Below are 20,507 nucleotides of genomic sequence, written 5' to 3'. Positions count from 1 at the left end.
ACGTCAATGACCAGGGATTGTAATGAAGTCGACTTGCATTTTTTCCGTATGTTTTAAAAACATCATCATTATCATAGAGGATACATTTCCCATTTTATAAACTTTACTACTTATGTTTGTTTTTGTACCTACATGTTTTGTCCTAAGATAATACAATGCAAATATTTTTTTCGCTGCTTTCCATTCTGTTATTATCATACATGTATAGGTTTTGCAGGCTAGAAGTCCAACATGTCTGACCCGAACGATATATCACACATTTCAATCGACATTTTTAGAAACAGAAAAATTAATATCCTTAATACTCTGCAGATTCATGCCATTTATTGAACACCGTTGCAAAAATAATGTAGTTGCTATGATATTCCTTCTTGAAACTTATCGGTGCCGTTTTTGGAACTCGTTTTCGATGAATTATCTAATTGTTTGGTTACAATGTGCTCTTGTAACACGTGTACTGCATACCGAAATTTTCAATATTTGTATAATTGATATTTGTTTTTCAATTGTTAATACGATTCGAGCAAAATACATTTATCATACACAGAAACATAGTACTTTTTAGTGTTGTATATCATAATAATCATGAATACATTCTTCTGATTTCCGCTAGTATATTGACCCCCTTGATTACTTCTTCAACAAATATTCATTACCTGACTATTTCTGTCGTTGATCAACTCGATGGACCATCGTCCTTCATGTTTTATCCATACAAATATTACTCCTTGAGAATCACAAGATGCCAGTTTCTGGTAGGGTTCATTCCATTTCACAAGGATGACCTGAAATGAATAGTTTATTAAATGACTTTCTTTCATGGTTCCCTTGATTACTCTTTCATAAGTGACTTTTTTCAAAGGATTCATAACAGATTTATGACTTCCTTGCAGATTATAGGTTTAATAGCTTGTTATATACAAAATAAATCTTCTTTTAAAAAACAACTACATATTTAAGTGCATCATACATAAGCGCAACTTGAATGTGAATCAAAAGCAAAGTGTAAAACAAAAAAATATAGTTTTGATAGGAAAATAAGCATTTGGTAGGTATTGTCTGAAACAATAAACAGTAAAATAATATTAATATGAAATGGACATATTGCATCCTTATTTTGAAGTATTGATATTATGACGGGTGGTTCACAATAAAATGTTGAAATAAAATATATGCATTGAGCCATATAATAAAATTGACCTGGTCATACGTTAGATGTATCCTATATACTTCATACAGCAAATGTTATCAACGTTACTTTTTTAACAATAAGTAAAGCTCCGAAAAACAATTAATTATGTAATGAGACGTATTTTAGGGGCTTAAAATGAATAAACAATTATACGTGTGAAACTGCCAGTCAAACGGGAATCATTGACATTACGCGTGTTACATAGAACGTGGAAGCTATGAACTATTATTTACAAGTAAAGGAAAAACAACACATTAAACTAATTCTAACATCAACTCTGACCGTTTAAAGTCTACTACGGAACTTCTTCTACTCTTGCTGATTATCATTTGAACGAGACGACTCGTCTAGTCCCCCGGGCTTTAAAGTCGCAGGAGACTATTTTCATTTCTGATATACTTATATAAGACTATATCTGAATTGTCATTGGTAAAATCTGTATAGATTACCGATATGCTATTTCGTCTTTTATTACATTTATTAATATATACATTACTTGTTTCGTATTTAATAGTAATGCCATCTTATATTTATGTAAATCTGATACATCAATTTGTATCAAAAACTTCATTTAGTAAAACAAATATAATCAGATTCTTCATCTTGCTTAACAATCGATAGTGTTTTGACATTGTTGAATTTTCCTATCTAACTGCTTCAAATCAGTCTGACTTTTTTCACTACTTTCAAGATTTATCTATAAATAAGGTTGATTAAATATTGTTTTTAATGCCGTTTCGGGGACCAGGGCCGTATCACGGCAAGTCGATAAATAAGGACATATCCTCAAAGTCTATTAGCTTGGGGTCCGGATCCATTCCCAATGATTTAAAGTTGCCAGCGGTCTTTAGACGTATATTTTGAAAACAATAAAATAACTATGGTGTCAATGTCTCCTTTCAAATTCCTTGTGTTGACACAATGGAAACATAGCACAAACGAATCTGTTCTGATATTGTATTAATTGTTTGCTTGCATATGATGGAAAAGGGATTAAATCTCTCACAAGACGCAAAAGGACTACCTTAAATATATATTGTTTTTTTTTCTCTTCGTCTTTTTTTCATCTTCAGATCAGGCATTACAAACACTTTTACTGCAGTAGATAAGGCTTATACATTTATATTCCGTTCCATCGCGTACGTACTTTAATGTCAATTTCTTTCTCTTTTTTTATTAATTTGAATCGATGCGTTTAATATTTATATATTTTCTATTTATAATGATATAGATCGCGCCGCTTTCATATTACATGTAGGAACGTGACGTCCGAACGTATAAAAGCTTGTGAATGTTATCTCATTTCTCCTACGTAAATGTTCCTTAGTTGATAACATTTTTAAAAAAAAAATACTATGTAGCAAATAGGTCATGATAGTTCTCGTCAAATTGCAATATATGGACCGGTCAGTCGCCCCCAAAAATTCAATGGACCTCTGTTACGCTTTGGTCCATATAATTCTATTTTGGGCGATTAACCAGTACATAAACTGCAATATGATCTGCATCATAAACTATTTACAAATATATGTTTATGATTCTCTGTTCTTCCTTCTAGTATGGACTTGAACAAAGTAAACATCGCAACTCTTTTTCTGCATTGAGTTTTTATCAATAATTTTAAAAGTCAATTACTTTATCTGAAGTTACACCACCGCCTTTATAAAACATGTAACGTAAGCGTTTTATCTTTTTTCAGACTTGAGAATAAAGTTCGATTCGAGACTTAAAATTTCAACACGTGCGATTCCAAATAAGAAATCTCAAAACAAAGGAGGAGTTAATTGAGTAATATATATTTTTTTTATCAAAAAGAATTTCAGGCTACTACACTTAGTGAAACTTATCTTTACACTCAAGTCATATCCCTGTAAATATTGCGCAACATAACCACCAGATACGGAAAGCTAGTTCAAAGAACGTATCAGGAGATGTAGATTTTAAGACTCCTCAAAATCAATTTATCTGTGGTTCCACCACTTACTGAGAAAAACGAAAACAGATACATTTGAAAATCTATCTGTCAGTGGAACCAATTAGTCTATCATCATCAGAACGCGCATTTACATTATAGCATGGTGATTTTGACACATGCTAAAGCCTTTCCGGAAATTGCTTCCCTGATAAGCTCTTAGATATGTTTCGTGTTACGCTCCACTCCAATACTAAGAACCATACTTTATATTTCCCGTGTGTTGTGTAAATAAGACTTTTTTAGGATTATAAATTGATTTTTGTTTGGTCAAGCCTTACTTGTGAATGCCTATTGAGGCCATATGAGGTATTTCTTAAGTTATTTATCATATGTAGTTTTCATAAATATTTCTACAAGACAACAACCCCAACTGTTAATGACTGATTAAAGAGACCAATACAAAGAGGTTAGCGACTATTGCTATTAAAATTGTATATAACTCACATCGAATATCAATCTCATTCTGGCCAACTAAAATAGAAAAAAGTTGGTTTATTTTACGTAAGCAGGTATATCCCAGAGGAAGCTGGGTGAGAAGCCAAGTTTTGTACTAAATTCTGCAAGGAATAGTTCGATTAGAATACTCTTATGTTCACGTTAGTTAAGTGACGACAAAGATATTAACATTGCACTCGCGTCAATACGACTACATTATATCTATTCAAAGTTATATTGAAGATTCAAATTCAACATAGATTAGTACATATTTCTCAAAGTTAAATAGTTTGTCTGAGAGAAAAAAAAAAGATTTTAGAAAGGCACTAAACAGTTACGCATTTTTTGTCAAAAATGGTCCATGTATTGCGTTTACTGTTCATTCTTTGATATATCGACGGATGGTGTAAGGGATAGAAAATGGGAAAATGTATGAAGATTATTTTACTTGGGAGAATATAGACATGGGGATAAGGTGTGTACTTATTTTAAATTCTACCAAAGTGTAAAAATCTGTAAGTTCAATGCTGAAGTCTATAAAATAATGGAGAATGGCCATTTCCAAATGAGTTAGAGGAATTTCTGCGGAAAAAGTCACATGGTGTAAATAGGAAGTATGCTGTAAACCGTGAAATTTACGCGCAACTATATTTTTGCTTTTTTCGCGGTTAGACACGTAACGCCTACATTAAACTGTTGTTAATATTTTCTTCGAAGAACATTGCAACACAATCTGAGGAAACTCGAGAATATTAAACTACGCGAAAGCCGATTGGTGGCAGAAACCGCAATAAAAAAAGAATGCACGAAAGTTCCCGGTTTACAGTCTTATGGAAGATGTATATTAACATATGCTACGAGCTCAACAGGAAATGTATTAACGCTCTATAGAAAAGTTATATTTTAGTTTTTTGGGATTTTTTTGTTATCTGGCGTGTCAGACTGCATCTTTCATACAAATGAGAAGGGCATAATGGAAATGTGAAGCGACCTTCACGTGAAATCGCAATAAATTTCCGAACGGTAATTTTACACGAATTAAACAATCGGTTGGAAAGCAAATGAGATTAATGTGAAAATCTTGTAAAATATTTTTTCCCATATAAATATACGAACTATTGATACATTTAATTAAATTTTTATCAGTTTATTAGTATTAGATTTGCTTTCATTTTGTTGACGTTTTTGATATTTCAAAATTTTCATGGTGTTTTACCTAATTCAACCAGTGTATATGATACTTGCGTGTATGTATTTTGTTACATTCATTTTTGTCTGATACACGAAATCAATTACTAAATTCTGTTCTCTGTTTTATATTATATGAAATGTTTTACTGCAGAACCAAAAACCATTGGGTATATTTGATGTGATCACTTGCGGAATATTCCATTAACTAATCTAAATACAGTGTTATTCGTGTAATTATAATTTCCCTCTTATGCATATATACTTTAATGCAAATATGTCTTGGGAAATTCGTCATCTACAATGGTTCTATGTTTATATGTTGCATGTACAATTACAATGCAACGACATGGAGATGACAATCAATAAAAAGTCATGTCAAAATACACAGCACTTTTAATATTCGTTGATAGAATATGACTGTATTAGATGACACTATTACGGATTTAAAACGTTTACTTATTGAGACCCTTTATTGTACGCATACATGCATATAAAGTTTGCAGTTTGCTATGTAAATCGTCTCTGTTATAAAGAAGAACCAATGCGTTGGTCTTGGGGTAGCATACTGGTATCGATAGTTGTAGTTTGTGGGTTTGATCCCCGGCCGAATCACACCGAAGACAAACCACTTAACCGTCAACAACACTCACCAACTTGAAGGGCTGAAGAACTGACTAAAAAAACGCCTTACTACTATATAATAACCACAGAATATGCATGAGGATGTGTAAAATTGTATCATTTCTTCTCTCCCAGGAACAAAATTTTGTCGCGGGTAAGGAGGAGTGATATCTGGTTGCAATGGGCTCAGGTCAGACAAATTATGTGAGCTAGCACTAAAATATCCAGCTCAGCGTTTCTGACTGGAACAAAGTGAGGTATCTCTAATTTGTGAAATGGTGTGGTCGTAAAATGCATGGAAAATCTGTCATAAGATGTTAAACCGTAATTAATCAATAAATCAATCAATTTGTTTTAAAGTGGTTTCGACAGATTCAACAAGTAAAATAAGCGAATGAAACAAGTCAAACAAACAATAGAACACTTACAGCTTGAACGTGAAGTTATTACTTCATTAAATAGTAAGTTAAAAAAAGACTTCCATAAACCTACTTATTTTCCTAGCATATCAATTTTAAATTTAATGGAATATTAAAGCAACTTCATATCAAACATTATAATGTTAAGGCTGCTCTAATGAGATATTGAATTAAAAATAAGGCAGCCAATATGGAAAACTACTTTTACCAAACAAGGCATAGTTATCTTTTATGACCAGGTAATAATGCCGACAAAATACATTACTTTTTGCAAATAATTAAAAAAAAGGTCACAGGAGAATTGTTTCCAGTGACATAAAAACTTTAATCTTTTGAAACCCTGGGTTTAATCAACAAATAGTGTTTTTAATAGGCGTATGTTGACAGCCTAATGAGTATTTGGATTTTTCTATTTGATTTTCTATCAGATGATTACACAAACGAGTTTTACGCTTACATTACTGACTCATCAAACATAAGATTTCCCTTAAATTGTTTAATAGATACCAATACACAGGGAAAAAATTGATAATCGAGCTTCTTGTGCAATTCACATTAGTTTCACATGAAATGAATATGAAATAAAAGTAATTTTCAAGTGAAATATTCTGAACATGAATTTCATGTGAAAAGTTCACATGAAATGCATGTGAATGTCCGATTCACATAAATTTGAAACTAACTTTGTTACTTTCCTTTGCTTGTTTCAGGTGAAAGTTATGTAAAAATCATGAAGTATCGTGAAGTATGTTTGCATGTCTACGTTTTAGAACATCTGACCTTAAACAATTTGAAAATTATACTCAATCAAAGATCGATATAAAACATTTGTTGTGTTTAATAAATATAATGTTCCAGGCACAAATTACATGATACAAAATTAAAATATTTCCAATCATGACCTTATGTTGGTAATACATGTAAATATATGAAATATAACATGTCGAAATCTGTATCATATGCAATACCAACCCGAGACTCCTATATCACCCGAAAGGCCATACACATGCGCAGTGATATAGGTCAAGGGTTAATAAGGTTTTGACAATTTTTGACATTTAATGTTCATTATATCGTGTTTTTTTTAATTTTATTTCAAGAGTGTTCCGAGTAGGTTACGATAAAGGATTTGGTATAGGTATGATCTATAGGTTTAATGATATAGGGTTTAAACAATCACTTAAGGAGGTAGACCTAAGGTAAGGGACTCAATTCTTAAACATTTTTTCAAACGTTTGTATTCAGCATTTTACATCAATCTTATGTAAGCATCTAATTAACTTGGATTCATTTTATTCTGCTTCAAACGAAAGCTTGAGAGGCTTTGGTGAAATTGATAATAATACAAACATATCACTGATTTCATGAGTTATGTCCCTTACACTAGGTCTACCTCCTTAAAATGCATATACAAAAAGGGAATAGTTTAATTTAAATATATGGATAGTGAATTACTACGTTGTTAAACTACAGGTTAAGAATGAGAAAGTTATAACCATAAAGCTGGTACACGAAGACTTTATTGTTCCTTGAGAATACTTGATCGAAAATATCCTGATTGCTCGATTAAGTACTTTATTCTTGTATTGAAAAAGCAGTAAATATCATGTTGCAAAGATGAGAACCTAATATCTCTTCACATATTGGCACAATAGCTACAATTGCTAATAACACCAACATAAAATTGATTAATCCTTTTACACTGAAATGGGCAAAACGAGGATACGTTGGTCTATTGATCGACCCTTAAATAAGCTTAAATCTGAATTTTCATGCTAAATCATCGGTAATGCTTTCTATCCGTCCATGTAATTACAGTTATGCAGTCGATAACAAATCTTTCTTCTCATTATTATCGATTGTGCCGTAATTTAACACTAATAACATCCAACTTAATTTGTGTGAAACATCTATAAACTTTGGATACACATTCTGGCTACAGAAGGCTTCTTATGAGATTTTTGATACTCTATCGTTTGCATTGCTAACTGGTAGAATGCAAAAACGCTATTACGAAGTTTGTGAAGGTTTTACTGAGAAATAATCACTTGATCTGATTGGTTGGTATGGGAAAATAAAATTATTTTGTATAACATGTTTTGGTACTGTAACGTCATTGTACGCAAAACCATAAAAAGAAAATCCAAAGTTAAAACGACACTTTTAAAATAATGGTAAGTTTTGTGAGAAAAAATTCAGTTCTTTATAACTGAAAATCCACTTAGACACAATAGCATTACGCAGTTAATGTCCCCATGGAAACATTTTTTTTTAAATATTGTACCGATATGACAGTTAAAAGAACAGTAAATACCATTATACTCGATAGGGATAATTTTCAGCCAAGCAGCCAAATTTCATATTTACTCCTTTTTTTTAATAACATGTATTTAACAACTCACCAAAAAATAACTTATTGTATTAAAATTTATAAAATTGAATTAACAAATACCATGGCTTCTGCCACAGATTAACTCTCTCTCTCTTTCTCTCTCTCTCTCTCTCTCTCTCTCTCTCTCTCTCTCTCTCTCTCTCTCTCTCTCTCACACACACACACACACACACACACACCTCGATACAAATATATAGTTCTTAGTAGAGATTCCTCATACTTAGTAAGAAATAATTCCAAATCATCTTCAAAATATATAGAAGATGATATTTACAAAATGCTGACATTTTTAATCGACAACATATTTGTCCAGTGTGGTGGAGGCGTTTTTTAACAAATGCTCGGCATTCCAATGGGAACAAATTGTGCTCCTCTATTTGCTGACCTATTCCTTTAATCTTGATCTGATCCGAAAGAAAGAATATCGTTTAGCTAGATCCTTTAATCTCAGTTTCCGCTATATAGATAACGTATTATCAATCCATACAATTATCGTATTCAACAATCCTAATTTTGGGGATTTGATACATCGCATCTACCCAAATGAACTTGAGATAAAGGATACTACAGACACTGTGAAGTCAGCCTTATATCTTGACCTACACTTAGAAATCGATGGTAAAGGAAAACTATTGACCAAACTTTACGACAAACGTGATGACGTTACATTCAAAATTGTCAACTTTCCTTTCATCTGTGGCAACATCCCTTCAGCACCTGCGTATGGAGTGTTCATATCACAACTCATACGTTATGCCAGAGCTTGCCGAGATTATGCAGACTTTTTGTATCGCGCTAGAATTCTAACAAATAGGCTTCTGGAGCAGGGTTATATTGCTACAAGATTGAAGTCATCTCTACAAAAGTTTCATGTTAGTCATCATGAACTCGTGGATCGTTACGTTGTATCCATCTACACCATGATCACTGATTTGTTCACCGTGTCATAGTTTTCCTTTCCTCTTTCGTCTACCCCGGACTTGACTTCTTATGAGCCACTCGGCGGGTGTTTCTAGAAAAAACAGAGGACGCTCACCCTACCGGTGCACCTGGTCCATGCTCCCAGTTTTTAGTGGAGCCCGAGTTGCTCATTTGCTTTTGTTACTTTGTATGTATGATTTTAGTTACTTTATGTTCTTTGTTGTGTATGTCTGTTCTCCATGTCTGTTCTTCGTCCCTGGATTACATTCTTTTGATTACCGCTATAACCTTGGTTCCCATGATTTCTCTTACAGATGTATATTTTGAATCTTGGAACAGGACTTAATGGGAAAGTTCAGTCGAGAGTTGTGGGTCCTTGTTTTATCATAATTTCCATCACTTAAATAATTGCAGAAAGTTGATCCCTAATACTAGATTTGTTTTACTTTTACAAAAAGGACTATCGTTAACATTTAAATAAAGTATATGCGAACATCATTTGTTAAAAGGGTTTTTCTCCATATTGAATCATCTGTGTGTCTGAATTTCATACGGACTGATACTTAAATAACCTTTGATTGTTTGTTGAGTCAATTTCAACTATTAGGAGTTTTTCTTTTTTTCTATTTTTTTTGGTTAAGTCTATCAAATAAATAACCTACATGAACAACCGTCCGTGTTATTACAAGCGTTCAAGCTGTGTCACTGTGTAAATAAACAAACTAAATAAATACCTATATTTATCTTGATGTTTTCGTGACATCGTTGCCTGACTATACTTAATTAACCTGAATTATCTCGCTTGATGATTTGTCTGGAAAATTGCAGACACCGACGTAAATATGTGCTTATTAATAAGGAAGGTAATTTGACGAAATCACTCCACAAAAACACATCTAGACAACTAAATAGTCCTGAATAGTACAGTTTGTATTAGGTATTGAGTCAACCGAATCGATAATGGTTCATCATGTAAAGACAACATTCTGATCATGTTGTCATTTTCGTAGAAACGTTTCCATAACCATCAGAATGATTAATGCTACGGAACTGTCAGTATCAAGAAGAAATATACATAAAACATATATAAAGAAGGAAGCCAGCATTTTTGCCATTGATTTTGGTCTAGTAATTGGTCTACCGTGTTTATGATAGTTATCCAGGATTTGGTGAGCCGGTCATTAGGTTTTCCAAGACCCTCACCCTACGCACAACAAAGTCACTCAACACATGTTCAGATGTACAGATATACAAGGTGCTTACTGATAGTTTTAAAAAGTTAATGATCACTGGCTTATATGTAATTCTTACTAGACTGTTTACAATAGTTTCATCAATAGATTATTAATTTCATTTGTTATTCCGTTATTGTCAACAGCGGATCCAGAGTGTGTGCAGGGGGTTGGCAACCCTCTTTTTTAATGGAAAATGTGTCATTTCCATGTGTAAAATTGACAACAAATAGCAAGTATGTCCTAGCACACCTTTTTTTCTGAGGAACCTCGGCAGGCGCCTTCCTTTTTAAAGTGTCTGGATCCGCCCCTGATTGATTTTATCATTAATATATGACAAAATATGTCATGATTATAAATTCATTGTTGTGATTATCATTACAAATCTAAGTTAGTAACCAGAGGAATAAGACCTACATACTTTGTCAGTAGCAGTAAAACAACTTATAAGCAAATCAAATTATTGAATATTTCTTGTCAATTTTTATGAGGTCAAATATTAAGTAAAAACAAATATTGTAACGTTTATCTTCAACTTCAAAGTTCAAAGGTTTTCAAAAATGTTTCTTGTGATATTCATTATGTTTGGAAATATATTCTTAAAATGCCGCAAAAATCAGAAATAAATGTATCAATAATTTGAGTTACAACCAATCAATGATTGGAATATTTTCTACTGCGTTTGATGATGATTAATCTGAAAAATGATTAATCTCAGCTTGATCAATCTGAACAATCTGTTCTCTTTCCACAGAACAAAAGAACATGATGTACAACTTTGTCTTAATTCTTTCACACGAAGGATGTAACGTAAAAAAGCTTTCTTATGATCGTTAATCCTAAATGACAAATTGTCGATATATAATGTAAGTAAATTGATGTTTCAGTTCAAACGAGTAACTTAATCATAATTACATGTTAGAATGAAATAACGTAATTTTGAATTATAAATGGTAAGTAATGTAAATTTCAATGCTGTAAAGCAACAATCAGATAGTTACATGAATGCAAAAATAAAACTTCACTAGATATAAGTTACGTAATTGACCAACGGATGTTCACTTTTAACCTGAAGGACTGATTGATTGTTTGTAGTTTTAACGTCATTATTTCGTGTATTTAAGTCGGTAACGTTTGTAAATCGAACAGCCCTTGCATCCTATTTTATGGTATATCGCAGAATGGAGAATGGGGTATTAAGAATGGAGATAGATGGCTGATATCTTCATTCCGGTGGGGTTGTTGTCCGTTTGACATATACATCAAAACTATTATCGTTATATAGTGTAAGCGGAATTTGGGTTTTGAATGGGGGATCGGGAATTTAGGTTTTAAAGAGTTAAATAATATGAAATATATATATTAAAATTGATTAGAAATGATATTTTAAATGATGAGGAGTAATAAAGGGAACCAAGATTCGATCAAATATCAAAATAATACATTAAAAGGATAGACTATATAGGGAAAAAACACACACAACAAAGAACATGAAATAACCAAAATAACACGTACAAAGACAAAAAAGTAAAAGAGCAACCCGCACTACATTAGAACTAGCAGCATGGAACAGGTGCATCGGAAGGGATAACGCCTTCTAATTTTCGAAAAATTCCTGCAAAATTGCTCATCGACTGCCGCGTCCGGGGTAGACAAAAGAAAAAGGGAAACTATAACATCGTTATGTTTTCGTGGTACATAACCCTGTTTCAGAGGTCTAGCACGGTACAAAAAGTCCCCGTAATTTTGACAAGCTCTGGCATAACGTATGAAATTTCATATGGAAACTCCATACGCATGTGATAAAGGGATACCTCCACAGACGAAAGAAACACTTTAGAATGTGGGATAAAAAGTTATCGCGGTTGTCGTGTAGTTTTCCCTTTCCAATGATCTCCAACAGCTGAGGCTGACTTCTGTACTGTTCTTTATCTCATGTATTTTGTATAGATATGATGTATAAAATCCTTAAAAAACTAGGATTGTGTAAAAGAAAATATTTCATCCATATAATAAAATCAGAGGTCAAAGGATCTTTCAAAAGGATGCTCATTTACTTTTGTAACTTTGTATGTAAACATACTGTTCTAAACTGTCATACCCCTGGACAGTTCCTGACACTAAATCATTCTATCTTTTGTGACATAATTTAACGTTGAGTTGCTCATTTACTTTTGTTACATTGTATGTATGATATTAGTTACTTTATGTTCTTTGTTTATGTCTGTTTTCCATGTCTGATCTTCGTCCCTGGATTACATTCTTTTGATTAACGCTATAACCTTGGTTCCCTTGATTACTCTTACAAAGTATGGGTACCTCCTACTATGTTCTACGTTTTTGTATCTATGTGTTCCGTCTTCTTTGGAGTAAAAACGAGACAAAAGACATTTGAGTCGGGATTTCAACTGAAATATGGGGAATGGCAGTATTAAAAAACAGAAGTCTTGATGATATTATATTCCGATTATAATCTAGCAATGAGGGTTTTCAAGAATCGTTTGAATATTTCAGCATCCGCATTGACTTTATACCACCACCGGATTAAGAACTGTCGTGGTAAGACTGACGACCCTCCTTGACAGTTGTAAGTGTGGAAGTCAGTAGTTTCGGAAGAGGCTTGGTTGTGCATTTTGCAGATCCAGCTTTGAGTCGTTGTTTTATGGACATCTGTGATGTTTTGAAATCCAATACATGGACGGAAAATTACAATCATCGCCTTTAATAGAGGGACTACACGAGAGTAAAATGGATAAATGGTTTTCTACTATCTCTCCTAAAATTATTTATTATTCTTTTTTATATTTTTGAGAGAACGTACAAATATAAAATTCAAATTAATGATGTAAATATTTGATAAAAATGCAGTCGTCTCCCTATCTTTTATATGTGATGAATGTTTGGCGAAGAAATTAAATCCCATTAAACCAACGCAAATTTTAAGAAATGATTGAACGCATATCTAGGATACAGGACCAAGTGCTCAGAGGCTGAACAAAAAGCAAAAAAAAAAAAAAACATCAACAAAAAACAAAAACAAACACGCTTTACAGAAGAATGATGGGCTTGGTAATTGAATCGATTGATAGAGAATTCTCCAGATCGCACCACAACAATTACGGATATAACAATCTGAATATATTTTCAAACAAGACTCTATCAGTAATGGAGTTTTTTCCCATTCCGAAAACAAAACATAATAAAACCTATTCAGCTGATGTCAGAAGACATTGATGAGAAATAATGTCGACTAGTATCTTCTTGATTATAAATATTGGAATGGCGTCAAGGGGGTCACTATTGAGAAAGTAGAATTAGAGGCCAGTAATACTTAGACCACAACTCATTCTTTACGATTAATCTATTCTTGTATTGAAATAGACATTCCGATAACTGGCCAATTTATTTGGAATGTGATGGATTCTTGATTACAAATCGACCTGTTACTGAGGCTTTAAAGGGATAAAATCTCAAAAGGACGCGCAGCATCCATAGTATCGCTAATGTGTATGTAAAAAAACCTGTGTGTGAATATGAATGTGTAAAAAAAGATATATGACCGTTAACATGACGAAACCTTCGTGTTTAGTTTAATATCCCACGGTACGCGACCCGAAAGGGTAGCCAATAACATTAAAACATAACTAATTAAATAGGTTCAATGTTTCTTGTGGTTAATTATAATTATATATTTTTTTTAATTTGGAAACACACAGTAAACTAAACATGAAAAGTGTTAAATTTTCGACTTGTTAAATAAAAGTATTTCCTTGCTTTCACAATTCGAATGAGTTCTAACAGTATAAATAATGTCAATCATTATAAATTGTAATTATACGTTGTCTGATTTATACTATGTATGCAATATACATGTACATGCATTGTATGTTTAATAACATATGATACAAACTGTAATCGTATAATTATCTAAGGGTGTTGGCATGCAAAGTCAGGCTTTAATACTGATTACGGTGTATGTTTCCTTTTGATTGTCATATAATAACCATGCAATGAGTTATACAAAAGTTAATCACATGACATCATACAATTTTATCACATGATTTGTATGATACAACGTAAACTATAAGTATGTTGTACTTTATATGACTCATGCATAGAACTTATGGTTACATATGTGTCGTACTGGGTCTGTCGGATGTTTAGAACTTCTGGTTACATATGGGTCGTACTGGGTCCGTCGGATATTTAGAACTTCTGGTTACATATGTGTCGTACTGGGTCCGTCGGATATTTAGAACTTCTGGTTACATATTTGTCGTACTGGGTTTGTCGGATATTTAGTTTTCGTCAATACTGTTGGAATGCACTACAGCTCTTGAATGGTACAACTTCCCATTTTCACCAAATACCACACCCCTCCCCATTCCCACTGCCCCCATCCCCATTCCAAACTTCTCCAGATATTCCCCATTCCACATAAAAATAAAATGTCCACAAAGAATCCCCATTGTATTTTCTTCATCAAATCTCCCTTAATTTTAAATTTTACAGCACATTCTGACTTACATTCTATACATTTTTTTATCTCCTTTCCGAAAAGCCACATGTTATTTTTTTTTTACTTAAATAACATTTTAAACAAATATCAAGTATAAAAATATTTAGGCTTTCCAACAATAATTATTATTTTACATGATTCTTATCTTGAGTGCTATTTAATCATGTTAACACTTATTTCTTCCTTTCGATTGATCAGAAATGTTTATCGGTCTTAAACGGATAATTTGATATCCATTGGTTAATGTAATCGATTTTTTTTAAAAGCAGATAATGTGAAGCCTACATATATGTACTTATCCACTCTATGCAATAGTTTAAAATACAAATACAAGTCATCAGAAGATTCCTACAGTACGAAGGATAAAAGAAGCATAAATTTAACAACAACGAAGCATAATTTCTTGTCGTTTTGGGATTTCTCACCACCACTGAGTATTCATAATTCAAAATGATGGCTGTGCAGACCTGACAAACACGCAACAAAATATGAGATACTATAATTCATAAGACATTATTGAGTTAGGTTTTCCTGGCTTTCATAATCATTTCTGAATTGCGTAATTTCAAAGAAAGAAGTGATGCAGATAAGACGAATTGGCCAATCATTGGCCTTTTGAAAAATGACCCGGAAAAATTACGATTTCCACAGGGGTTTCTCCTGAAGTTTAAATGCTGCAACGTTATATTTGGAAAATGACATTGTAGAAAACCTTTAAAATTTTGTATGGAAGAATAATCTCTCAAAATTGCTATTCGAATATTGAAAAAGAAGAAAAAGGGAAAAGATGACAACCCGAGTTCCGTATTAATTGTGTATTCTTAACAACATGTAACACTTACATTACATCAGCATTTTTATAAAAACAGAGTTTATGTATTAATCGGCATATTTTCGAACTTATTTAATTGATAATGGATACAGGTACGTGTATTTCACTCTTGGATTCTGTCCTCATGCATAAAGTGCATTCTTCAAAATCTATTAGAATGTACGAATTGTAAAACAATCCTTGATGTAATTTACGAAAGAGTAATCAAGGGAACCAAGACTTTAGTGGACATCAAAAGAATGCAATCCAAGGACAAAGACCAGACATTGAAAACAGACATACACAACAAAGAACATAAAGTAACTAAAATCATACATACAAAGTAACAAAAGTAAATGAGCAACTCGGACTCCACTAAAAACTTGGAGCATGGACCAGATGCATCGGTAGGGTATCGAAGAATTGAGATAACGAAAAGTAATACATTTTGTACATTGAAATACAAAATGTACTAGCAACAGAAATACATGTAATTGAAAATTCATTGTTTGACATTTCTGCTTCAAACTGAACACATGCAGTCGGGCATCTCCTAATTTAATGCTTTGTGTGTCGTATATATAGAAAGTGTAAAGTTCTTATTTAAGAATAGTATGTAAAATTGATTTTTTTTTATTTACTCCAACAGGAAATCACTGCATACAAACAACTTTGAAATGCATAAAATTTCAACTAAAAAATGACAGGGCAAACATTCATATTGTGTGTAACTCACATCATCCATAAAACAAACGCACGTACATTGTATGTACACGTAATTCCTTTGAATAAAAAAGAACTAAAATTCTACTTAAACAAACAAACGAAACTTTATAAGAATAAATCGGGTTTATTGTTGAATTACAGAAAACTGTACTGTTGTGAACATACACATGTATTTGAATCAATGCCATGGTCTGGACATTGAACTGGGACCTGCAGTAACCTTAGATACAAATCCTTAATCACCATCTAAACTTTGCAGTACATGTATTAATTTTCGGCTTGCTAATTTCCGCGGATTCTGTCGTGAGCTTATTCGGTGGTATCAATATTCGCGTTTCAAAAATATGATTATCGTTTTATAGTCTTAAATATCAACTTCGCGTGTACTATTGTTCGCGGTTTTCTGTCCACCGCGAAAACAGCGAAAATTAGTACGTTTATAGAACACTGAACTTAGCTGTATGAAATCAGTAATATCAGCAATATTGTTACATTGTAGATATAAATGTAGGTTTCTTCTCATAATAATATTTCAGTCTTGTTTTGACAGATTTAAACATTGTATACTACGAAGTTTTCCATCATTGCTCAAAATATTCATAAAATTTGAAGATACATACTTGTTAATGCATGAGTTCAAGATGTTTCAATAAATTGAGTTAACCCGTAGATTAAAAGACAACTGACTCGAAACACTATCGATCACTATTAGTGACTTGCCGAACAACGAATCGAACGATGGATGGGTTTTAATATTTTTAAAAGTCATTGCATACTTTCAATAACTTTGCCTTTGGAACTTTAGTCAAATACATTACAATGTATATTGCAATTAATTTGATTTTTTTTCAATTACACAAATCCTGAATCGAACCCACGGTCTTCTACTCACGGTGCTCTCGAAATGTCATAGACGGTTGTACAAAGCAACAACTAAGTTGTGTCTAATTATAAAAAAAATAGTTAAGAGTAATTACATGTACATGTACATTTGTGAATGAAATAACTCGTTCTATGGTCCAGGTCATCTCTTCTATTTACACAAAATTAAGGAAAAAATCCCCCTTAATTGTAATTTTCGCCACATTTTGTAATGTTCAATAATTAGATAAAATGATCAGTTCTACCTTCTTTTCATGTTCAGTACATGTAATACGAAAAATGTCTTCTAAAATAATGACGCAGTACACTCCTCCCCCTTTTCCATAAAATCGGGATATATTTTGCATGACATCGTGATTTTCACATTTTTTTTATCCCTCTAATATCTTGCATTTGTACGCCTGGCCTTTAGTTCTTTTTTCCACACCCTCCTACAGGTAACTTGAAATCCTAGATCCGACTCTTTTTATATGGATTTTTACATGTACACGTACAATATACCTAAGTGCATACGCTTTATTCATATCCGAAAATAACTTCTTCGTTAATCGTTTCTTAACAGCTCAAGAAATTAAAAATATGATGCAAGGAGAAACTAATAGTTAAAACTAATCGATGTTTCATTCATGTACTTTCTTTTTTTAACTTATAATAAGAAAAAACAACAAAACAAAACAAAAAATGTACAACAGAAGAAATGTTCTTACCTCACTTCTGTGACCTCTCAGGTTAAAGTTTGACCTCTGAGGGGGATCGTATTTCCGACAATGACTAGTTGTGAAAGTAACTCCAACTACACCCTTTGCATTACCCCCTGCCAGCCATCCCTCCATGTAATACTGGTTCCTGTTTAACTTCCACCCTCCTTCGTCCTCTGGAAGTGTATCTGGTACCTTTCCCATCCATGACAACGAATGGATGGTACATTCCGATCGTGTCGTGTTATTCTGTTCAAAATGCACATGCATTTTTATCCAACATTACATTTTCCCTGAAATAGCAAAGAAATGATGACTCGTTATGGTGGAACGCAACAAGTATAATGTGTTAAATATTGATTTCTTTGTTACTAGCATACCCAAATAATTATTGACAGAAAAACAACCGCTGTTTCTTCACACATTTTCAGCTATTCACGCCGTATTTGGAACTATAATACGGATAATAAAACTAGTATTAATTATTGATAGTCATAATATTTTCCCACAAAGTTAATTAGAAAGGATGTGAGCAGTGCTTTACAGCAGATACACTTTTTATGGTTCTTAGAAAAAGGAAGATTCACAGATAATGCCTATAATAGGGAAACTGTTCTGGTCTCGTCGTATTTTTCTTGACAATTTATTTTTCGACCAGGGATTTCCCTTAGACTTTTTTTAGAGATGTTAAGAGCCTATTACTAATGATTAAGTTATTGTTCTGATTTGCTTTATGGCAAATTACACATGTAGCTATTTTCTGCAGATTTGTAAATATCATTACTATTTCGAAATACCCCTTTTAAAAGCAAAAATATGTCGTCAAATAGGTTTGATTAAAATTGTTACTTGTGATGTGCATGTTAACGATTTTATACATGTGTAGAAAGTATTTACGGGAACCGAGATTCAAGCGGTAATAAAGACTAGACAGGGAAAAGACACACACACGACAAAGAACCAGGAAAACTATGAAATGACGGACTCCACTAGAGCTGGCAGCATAGACCAGGTGCACCTGGAGCGGAAGACAAAAGAGAATAAAAACTGTAACGTAACGATCCACAAGTTCATGATGACGACCATAAAATTATGTAGCTGATTATACTTAATTATGTAGCAATATAATCGTGTTCCAATAGCCGAATTGTAAGAAGTCTAGCACATTAAAAAAAAGTCAGCGAAGGGTAGGCAAGCTTTTGCATAGGGTACGAGCTGTGATATAAAACTTCAAATACAGACCCTGATGGGATGTTGCCACAAAGGAAAGTTGACAATGCGGAGTGGATACAAAACAAAACTGACTTTAAACCGTGATGGGCAAATATATAATCCATTGTTGGAATATTACAATGGTTAACAACAATTACGTATCAGTCACCAAATACTGTCTTCGTTGTCTGTGTAAATTACATGTAGGTATCTTGAAGGGGTGTCGCCTGTGTATCCGTTGGTAGGTATGTGTATAATTGGTGAAGAATACTGTAATTATATTGTATTGTCTTAGTCTACATGTAAAATTGTGTTTTATTTCTTACTTTTACGATAAAATATCATCAAAAACAAGGTACGCATACACATAAGCTAGTTCATAAAAATGAAAATTATATACTTGTAGTCACTCTATCTGCGGCTTTTGCAAAAATTCACGGTTTTTGATATCAATGTCAATTTGATATGTTTTGATTGGTCCATATTCACCATCGATTTGTAAGTTTGCCGTACACTTCCGTAAAAGAAACTTCTACCCAGATTAAACACAACGCTGTGTAATCAGATCGAATACATTATTGATAATTGTTCCGCGATAATTATTGTTCAGTTTGAATAAAGAGAACGGCGTTTATCCTTCTTTAGATATTGTAGATCTTGAACTGAACATCCGTAATTCTTTACACCTAATCAGTGACATGGATATAATGTATTACTCATGATAACCAAAACCGAAATCACAGTTCATTTTTACAGTGATACCTGTTTAACTGACCCCATTCAAAATGTAGAACAAAAGTGTGTGTTCGATTACGAATGGTGTTTAAAATTAACTGAAATAAAAGTGTAGGGATTTCGGAAATTATTTACTTCAGAGACGTTTCCGGTTTATATGCAATTTACTGAATATGACGGTTTTTAATTAAAATTTTCAGACTTGTGAAAATCAGAAAAATAAACAAATACTTGTTAGTTCACCACTTGCGGAAGCTTCCTACATTTTCAAGTGGACATATTATATATTACGTTATAGATGTTTCAGATACATTGTACCTGTTACAGTGAATATTACATAAGTTATCTGACATGTAGTTGTACGTGTAGTGTAGTTGTTTACGGATATTAGAACACTCCTCCCCTTTTTAGGAAAACTTTTATTAATTTCACACAGTCTGGAACAAAATGAGAAAGTAATACCCTGGAACACCTCTGGAACCCCCGAGTATAAACCCCATCTCACAACCTCTGGATTTTGAAAAAAGGATTGAGAGGGGGTTTTAG

General features: G+C 32.8%; 1 protein-coding gene across 4 annotated transcripts in view; it reads right to left on the bottom strand.

The window, feature by feature from the left end:
- The window catches only part of LOC148613295 (tubby-related protein 4-like), a 74,341-nt gene that overhangs the window by 27,075 nt on the left and 26,759 nt on the right, over positions 1-20,507 (bottom strand). The window contains exons 1-3 of one of the 4 annotated variants that reach the window (XM_088586616.1): positions 18,559-18,575; positions 18,024-18,307; positions 657-785 (exon numbers count right to left, since the gene is read on the bottom strand). In XM_088586616.1, the coding sequence (XP_088442742.1) occupies positions 657-785; positions 18,024-18,284 (390 nt within the window). In that variant the 5' untranslated portion in view covers positions 18,285-18,307; positions 18,559-18,575. Of the gene's footprint in view, positions 1-656; positions 786-18,023; positions 18,341-18,394; positions 18,530-18,558; positions 18,576-20,507 lie in introns of those variants that run through there. The other 3 variants (XM_088586615.1, XM_088586614.1, XM_088586617.1) reach the window with 3 other exon arrangements.

This window comes from Perna viridis, chromosome 6 (assembly GCF_037379345.1).
Source record: "Perna viridis isolate PV_CMFRI_1.1 ecotype Kerala chromosome 6, ASM3737934v1, whole genome shotgun sequence".
In the NCBI taxonomy this organism is placed as follows: domain Eukaryota; kingdom Metazoa; phylum Mollusca; class Bivalvia; order Mytilida; family Mytilidae; genus Perna; species Perna viridis.
This window is presented reverse-complemented; position numbering and strand designations above follow the sequence as displayed.